The sequence below is a fragment of the Emydura macquarii genome, unplaced genomic scaffold (assembly GCF_026122565.2).
Source record: "Emydura macquarii macquarii isolate MOO-44397 ecotype Brisbane River unplaced genomic scaffold, CSIRO-AGI_Emac_v2 contig_306, whole genome shotgun sequence".
NCBI classification, from domain to species: Eukaryota; Metazoa; Chordata; order Testudines; family Chelidae; genus Emydura; species Emydura macquarii.
This window is the reverse complement of record NW_027130443.1, coordinates 12,135,216-12,143,769: the sequence shown is the minus strand read 5'-3', so window position 1 is coordinate 12,143,769 and position 8,554 is coordinate 12,135,216. Positions and strand designations below refer to the sequence as shown.

General features: G+C 48.4%; 1 protein-coding gene across 1 annotated transcript; it reads right to left on the bottom strand.

Annotated features, from left to right (window-relative positions):
• Positions 1–2,261: 2,261 nt before the first annotated feature.
• Positions 2,262–7,544, bottom strand: SLC39A3 (solute carrier family 39 member 3). The gene is made up of 3 exons (XM_067559689.1): positions 7,482–7,544; positions 4,142–4,493; positions 2,262–3,550 (listed from the first exon to the last, which is right to left on the bottom strand). Exons 2-3 carry the CDS (start codon positions 4,346–4,348, stop codon positions 2,825–2,827), a joined length of 933 nt encoding a protein of 310 aa, XP_067415790.1. The 5' UTR covers positions 4,349–4,493; positions 7,482–7,544; the 3' UTR covers positions 2,262–2,824.
• Between the last annotated feature and the right edge of the window lie 1,010 nt (positions 7,545–8,554).

Sequence of the window (8,554 nt, the reverse complement as noted above, 5' to 3'; positions counted from 1 at the left end):
AAGTGAAAACCCTGGCACACTCAGGTATGATATGGCCACTTCCACCCCTTGAGACCTGCCTTGAAGGAGATCAAATCTTCTGGCCATCTCCCTTCAGGATGGAGCCTATGCATGACAACTTTAGAACAACAGCAACTAATCAACATCAATACCCATCCCATGTTTGATTTACTAAATGAACAGCATAAAATAAGCACTCTGAACCGCCCAGTGCCTTGTTAGTTCCACAATAAAGCCCATGTCAAACGTGTTGGGGTCCATTCTCACTGCACACACAACCCTCTTTTAGTAATAATACTCAGCACTTCCATAGCACGGACATGAACCGGCTAATTCTCAGAACACCTCCGGGAGGCAGGATAAATCTCCTCCTCCCTGTACAGATGGGGAAAGACTTACCCAAGGTCACTCGGGGTCTGTGGCAGAGTCAGAATTAAACTCAGAACTTCTAGGCTCATCACCCAGGTCTCGTCACTCCAGTGGTGGGGACCATACAAGATCCAAAATAAACTAAGAGATTCCCTGTAGGCCACATTGGATACTAAGGTGGCGTGGGAGGGCAGGAAATATACAATCTATCTCATAGCATCAGACCCCAAAGTACACTCCGTCGCCACTTGTGTTCTACTGTTCTTGTGTCGTTTTCACACCTAATTGAATGGTTTTACACACTAAAGTAGCACAGAAATGTCCAAGTTGTTATGGAAACTCCGCCTGTCTTAAACAAGGAGAGTCCTGTAGCACCTTAAAGACTAACAAATTTCTGTGGGCATAAGCTTTCGTGGGCTGCAACCCACTTCGTCAGATGCATGAAATGGAAATCACAGATAGGAGATATATATCCAAGGGTGAGACAACCATTCCAAGTCCCTGTTCAGACCCAGTCTGATTGTGTCAAGTCTAAACAGGGACTTGGAATGGTTGTCTCATTACAAGAAGTAATTGTCACTGTTCACACATTCTCACCTTCTAATCAACGGTTGTGAATAGGCCTCATCTACTTTAACTGAATGGACTTTGTTAGCACTTGCCCTCCCCATTGTTGTTTCTTACCCTCAAGTGGCCCTCATCAATCACCATGCGGGACAGATGTGCCAACCACTGGCTGTGAGATGGTGGCGCATCAGAGCGTTGCTGATCTTTCATTCTGGATCCTTGTGGAGTCTGATCATGGGGAGAGTTACCGCTGCCTCACGCGCAGGTGACCAGGCTGCATTCAGCCGTTGTTAACATTCCATCAATGCTTCCAAAAGAGTCAACTTGCCTCTCGGAAGCCTGTGATTCTGCAGCAGCCTCCTGCAATTAAAATGCGTGCACTTCTGGGGGCCGGGGAGGAGTGCTCTTTTGTTAAGATTAAGGATTTGCAGAGCAAAAATGATGGACATTTTGAGATCTTTTTGCCTGTTCCCCTGAGCACACACATGCATGCATGCATGCACAAACCTGTGGGAGGTATAACTAAGAGTGGGATTCTGTTACCAGGATGAAAGGAGGGAGCCCAAATCTGATAGCCAGGTCTGAATTATAGAAATGACATGATCCATAGTGAAGCAAGCTTCCCAGATCAGAAACATCCCCAGAAGCAAAGTTTCCATCCTGCAAGGACAGAGCGAGTTCTGGTAGCATTGAATCAGATCAGCCAGGTTCTAATTGGCTCTAATAGGCATTTCCATAATCTTTACCTTGCAGTCCAGTGACCCTTCGAAGGGAGTGGCATTCTCTCCTGCCTATGAAAACACTGACAGAATGCCTTGCAATGGGATCTTCGTAACCAAGTGCCTCACTTGTAGATCAGTATAAGTGAGAAGCAAACACGTTAGCACAAAGAGGACATAGCTTTGGAAGAGTCATTTCAGATCCATCAAAGGGAAGCCCCCTAGGTGCCCCTCCCCCAACCAAAATCCACCTCAGACAATTTAAATGACCTAAATATTCATTCTGGAAATTGCAAATATCCATTTGTTACAACCTAAAGATCATACAGCCAGAGCTGCCAAGATGCTTTGGAAAGGATTTGGGATTTCAACGCTACGTTTTTCAATGCGATGTGTCACCCAAACGCCTACAGATTCACACCAGTGACTGTGCAATGAATGGGCAAGACAACAGTAGTGGAACACGACACGTGGGGGTAAAAAGGACTATGGCTCTGCTTCTTTGATTAATTTCTTTGTGTAACAGTACAGACCCAGTGGTCTTTTTGTGGGTTAACGGAAGCTCTGCCAGCAGAGGATCATGGCACAAATCGCACCTAAAAGACATTTGTTGTATTCCAGAATGATTGATATTTTTGGCAGTTAATAACATCAGCCAGTTTTCTAATCAAAACTAAACTGGCAAAAGCAATTTAGCACTGTCTTGTGGTCCATTATCCCAGTCTACTTTCGGTTTTATTTCTCTGTAACTTTTCACCTTCTTGGAGCCTACCATCTGAAGGAAGGAGACCTAAAATATAAAGTCATGTTACCCTGTGGTGGGGGGTGGGATCTCTAGACAAATAGCAGAACAAACAACTGACAAGGTCCCTTTGGAGGCAATGTTACAACCAGCTACTTAACCACGACCTCCAGTAATCTCTGCGCAAACTTTCCCACCCACTGTTCCAATGTATGGGACCAATGCCATGGGAAACCTCTTTCTGGACACGCCCCAATCTCATTTCCTTTGCACCCCCAGGAAACAATTCTCCCTTTGCTAGGTCGATGCTTAAACACCACCCAGACTGATGTTTCTCAGCGTCCCTACTCGGCTGGAAAGGGGCCTTGTTTCTCGGCACTATTTACGACGGGGAGGAGTCAGGGTTTACTGTCCATCGCTCCTGCGTTCACCACTTGAAAAAGACGAGCACCGCCAAGACCGCGTAGCCGAAAACCAGGAAGAGGACTTTCAGGAGGCGATCATTCTTGTCTTCCAGTTCCTTCGCCAGGATCTCAAAGAAGGTGACGAACAAGAAAGTTCCCCCTGCGGTGCCCTGTAGCAGCACGGACGCCACGCTACTGGCCACGTTCTGGGCGCTCTCGATACCCATGCCGACCCCGATGCCCAAGGGAATCATTGAACTCACCGTAAGGGCGAGCTTGGCAGCATCCTTCAGTGTTAAGGAGACCTTGGCCATGCTGATGCCCAGCACCACGGCCACCAGCGTCTCGTGGATGGCCACGCCCAGGAACAGGGTCATGACCTTGTCGCCCTCCTCCTGCAGGCCCAGGGCCAGGCCCTCAAAGATGGAATGGGCAGACAAGGCAAACACCAGGCTGAAGAGCCGCAAAGGACTGGATCGGGAAAGCTCCTGGACATTCAAGCCATGGCTGTGCTCATTATAAAGCGTGCGCCCTCTGGAAGATGCTATGAAGGGGCTCTCGTATTCTGAGTCGCTCCCAACGTCTGAGCCGGCATTGAAGGTCTCCAGGTCGATGAAGGAAGGCTTCTCCTTCCGAAAGGTCAGGATGAGCTGCTCCACAAAGACAGTCATAAAGAAGCCCATCAGCATGATGGTCTCAGCCAGAGGGTAGTCTGTGGTCACGTTCCCAAGCTTGAGAACTTCTTGAAGCTGGAACAAAGGAAAAGGAACCTGCGGTGAAACTGGCTGCGTCATTCACCGTGAAAAATGACCTGGGGGACTCATCCCTAAGCTTTAAATGCTTTCAGTGTAAAGGCTGCTACCACAGCAGGTCCCCAATCACTGGCACCTGCCAGGGTACATCAGGCTTGTGTTACTGTGTCTCGGGGATTCTACTTCTTGCTTTAAGGATCAGCCTCTTTCTGCGGTTCCCATGGCTTCTGTTTAATGGTGCACACTTTAATACGCAATGAAGCTGGGGCTGCCTAGTCTCACAAGAATTAGTCTGGGGTTAAGGGCAGCCCATGCATGTGCCCTTGCAGGACTGGGATTAGGAGACACCCCTATGCGGCCTACAGTAGAACTGGAGAGGTTGGGCTCTAGCTGGCAGAGCAGATGGCTTAGTCTGGTAATGTGGTAGCTTCCTGAAGACATGGGAAGCCCTGGCCTATGGCACCATTATCATATTGGGCAACATCTTCAAAGCAGAGGACTCTCCCAAATCCCTACTTCAGAACAGCAGGGACTATCTAGAATCAGTACAGCTACAAAACAAACCCAAGAGAGTTTGCCCACAACTACCTTTTCTCGTACAGCGGGGAGCAAGACGTTGAAGCAGGTGGCTAGGAAGACCCCTCCTCCGAAGGAATTGCAGAGGGCAATGACCTTTTTGGAGCGATGAGCTTTTTCATAATCTGCTTCTATTATCTTGACAGGCAGGAGGGACCCGAGCAGCATGAGGAAAAAGACCCCCAGCAGACACAGAACTTTGGTTACTTTAATATTCATTTTGTCTTCTTGGAGAACATCCCCTGCCAGGAACTCTGCAAAAAGTTAGTTTGTTGGTGTCCTTCAGATAGTTATTTTAATTGTCACATCAGCATTTAAACAGCAAAGACAAGCGTCCAGAGAATCACACTCCTGAGCTCAGTAGCTGTGGAAAGGAGCAAGACAAATGATATTTTCCTATTTAAATAGTCATAATATCTAATATAGCATCTTTCATCCCAAACTTGCATTTCAGTCTATCTACAGAAATTACTTCACTCCCCACTAAAATGCAGCCGCCTCTAGGGTGGAGGGAAACAAATAGCCAGCACATGCAAATGGGGGGCAGGAGGTAAGCAGAGAAAAGGGAAATGTTCAAAGTTAGGACACAGGGCAAACTCATAATCTTGTAAAAAGCACCACAGGCTCTTTAATACTGAATGGAGATAGTCTCAGTTTTTAAGGCACCATCTGAGACACCCAGGCACAGTAAAATGCAGAGAACGTAGGTACCAATCCTGCATTCAGATCGACATGGGCAGAACTTTGCACCCATCCAAATCCAACTCCAGAATAAGGGAAGCCACTTTTAATTCAGGCCACCTTGGAAGAATAAAGGTCCACGCTGATTACTTCACCTATGGTACTGATAGGTTATGTTGTTGAAATTACACTTTTAAAAATCCACCTTCACCATTTATGTGGTTTTCTTTTTAAATTTCACTTAGCTGATCAGTTTCAGTTTCTTATGCCAGGATTGCAAGGTTGCTATGGTTTGGGCTGCCAATTCTGTGGGTGAATATCTGAATTATTTTTTAAAAAAAACCAACCCTGTTTTAAATTAAATGAATAAATAATCCTAAAATCACTTACATTATTAAGTTTTGAAATATGATTATTTTTGTTTAGCAAAAAACAAGCTTAAACCATCTGTAGTATGCCCCTTTAAAGGGACGCCCTAGGCAGAAATTCAGTGTTTATTCTTTATTTTCTCATACAGAACAACAACAGAGTGGGTGAAAGAAAAAACAGATGGTAAATTCACAGAAAACTACGATGTAAAAACTCAAGATCCCTGGATCATTATAAACAATTTACTTTGAAACATAAAAGTTTTTCCCCATATGGCATATGCAGCAAGGGTGCAATTTGTATTCCACAAAGCACTTTAAAAGGAGAGATGGGTAAAATTAAGATTAAACATTTTTTAAAGGTATACTACCATAGATGATGTTTCCCTTGAGATCTAGAAATCAGGCACAGCTAGGATTCTAGCTCATTTCCCTTAATTATTATACTGAACTAAATTACAAAGTCAAGTCCATGCATGCTGAAAGGTTCTTAATGCCATGACTCAAAGGTAAAGAATTCCATACAGCCCGGAGCACTCAGCAATTTGAACCACAATATATTTCACTTTAATGAACAAAGACAAAATGTTCGTAGCCATACCAATGCTCAAACCAATGATGGACAAGGTAAATAATTGGATACCTGGTTACTGGACCAACAAATGAGATTGAAAACAAAAAACTTTGGGGATAAATATTTCCTTGAGGGGATGACAGCGTTTATCATCATCACTTCTGGGTCTGGGTTATTGTATGCTTTTGTTTATTTAAAAAAAAATAAAAAATTAGGAGGACTGAATGGCTGTGGGGCTTGTAAAAGGATTTAGGGCCTTTTATCTGTAGATTAGCAGTTCAAATCCAATCCCAAAACAGTGAATTAAAGAGGTTTCTGTCTGACGGCATGTATGAAGTGAGTTGGTGGATCTCAATGAAGTTCTTGGTGGAGAGGCATGTCCAATCACAAGAAAATACCTTTGACAACAAATGGGCCAACTGGATCCATTTTCAAACTTAGCAGAGAAGCCAATGAGTGAACAAATTCAGACACAGAACTCCTATCATGTTTTCAAGCTGATCCATCCAGGTCAGGGCTTAGGCATGTTACCAGGTAAGCTTGATCTACCACTATCTTTGCTGCACCTGATCTGTAGCTAGTGAGAACTTCATTCTCCAGGAGTGGTCAATCCAGCATGATTTGCCAAGACTGTAAATCACCTGAAGAAAGTATCTTCCCCAATGCATGTGTAGTAAAACCTGTGGTTGTCTAACTACAGGTGTCATATTCAGCATTAACTGTCTTGCCTATACTGAATTAGCAATCAAAGTCCACAGAGGATTCTGAATATAGGTATTCTCGGGTTGGAAACACCCTTATCTTCTTTGGAGCAATGCACCATCTTTTAAGAACAGCACATTGCTCCTCTGCAGAATGTTTTCCTTTCTGAGTTGCCTGGTTCTAACAACAGAAGGGAATTCCCATTTCATAGATCATTTCCCCCGGGACAAAACTGTTGCTTTGGAACATTGTACCAGACCCAACGACTGTTTTAACGCCCCACAAAAGGCACATCAGAACTGGACCGGTGGCTTGAAAAAAGGGACAGTGATGAACTTGTAAAGGCTTTGCTCTCCAGGGCAAAACCGTGGTGATGTTTTGATGGTGCTACGTTGCCCTAGAAACCAGACCATGCGGGGATCCCTGGAGGTATTTGGGGATGTTATTAACGCCGATGGCTCACGGGACAGGACAGCAGAGGGGGGGGGGGGGGGGGGGCGGCTCCTGAGTTCCCAGGGCACCGGAACCGCTGGCGCAAGCCATGAGGGATGGAGCCCCCCCGCTGCATTTCCGAGCGGGTGCGGCGGCCTGTCCCTGGCTGCACCCAGCCTATGGCCGGACTCGAGCCCTGCCAGGCCTGGGATGCGGGAGGCCAGGCCTGGGATGCGGGAGGCGAACCCCCCCCCCCAGGGACCCCCACTACCCCCGCCCGTATTTGGGCCTGGCCCGGGTGAAGTCACCTCCTTCTGCACCCGGGGAGCAGGCCCTGAGCCCGGCACAACCCCGGCCTCCCCCGGCCCCTGACAGCCGGCCGGACCCCGGGGCCGCGCCCAGCGCTGTGGCCGCCCCCAGCCTCCAAATGCCGGTCCTCCCCAGGCTCCCACCCGGGGCTTGAGCTCTCAGGCCCGGCCCGGCCTGGCCTGGCCCAGCCCCTCCCCCACCTGTCTGCCCCACATCCCCTCAGGCGCCCCATGGCTCCCACCCGGGGCTTGTCCCCCGAGTTCCGGGACGGACCCGCCTCACTCACCCCTCCGGATCTCCCTCCGGCCGGCTCCCTCCTCGGCTGGGCAAGCCCGAGCATTGGGTCCCACCTTTTCCGGCGACGTTCAGCTCTGATTGGCTGCCGGTGACGCCATGCGAGAAACCGCCGTTGTTCACCGGCTGGAGCGGACGCCAATCAGCGTCTCTGGCCACGCCTCCCCATGAGGCAAGGAAATAACCCGCCTCTCCCCCCCCTCGGGCTCCTGGTGCCTCGCTGAGGAGGGCTCGAGGAGAAACAAGAGCCCGCTGTACAAGGTTCCGGGCCCTGTTCTAGCGGCTGCAGAGCTGTCCAGGGGCAGGCGGTGCTGAAAGTGCCACGGGCGGGTGCTTGCAGGAGGGAAGTGGGAGGAGGGCTCCCGGAATGGGTGCGGACTGGTTCCCTGCCACGCATCTCAGCAGAGAGGTGGAGACAATGGAGACTGAACGCTCCCCTCAGCTCCAGAGGTGGCCCCTCTGGCGTTCAGGAACTAGACGCCTTGGAGGGGGTAGCATCTGGGGGAACAAGCTGCACCAACCCTTGCGCTGTTGTCCTCATGAGAACATGCAGCACATGGTTCTCCTTGGGAATGAAGTAGGCCCTCTCCTTTACAAATACAAATTCTGATCAAGGAACCTCCCTCCCTCTGCATTGTAGGTCGATAAGCAAGAGAAAGAGGTAAGAAGTGCCCCCACCCCTCCAGGGGTGCTCCTTAGTGTATGACTCACCTTCAGGCTTGCTGGTCTGAATTTTTGCTCTTGAAGAGTCCATCTATTGCATGTGCAAACAGAAGAGGCACAGTGTGTTCTGAATGCACAAACCATGGCACGGGGGCTAGGGCGAAATGGGTCTGATGCTCACCTACAGCCATTACAGCTTAGGGAAAGTATTTAGGAGTCAGGAAATTTCCACCTGAACTAAATATTCTCCCATTCTTTGGCAAAACTGATATAAATGCACAAGACAAGGAGCAGATCAACACTTGTAAGGGACCCTAGGTAGTTCCCTCCCCACTGCTGGGCTACTGCAGGGGTCCTTCCCCGTCCCCCATAAACCCCTAACCTTACAGGTAAGAGCAAATA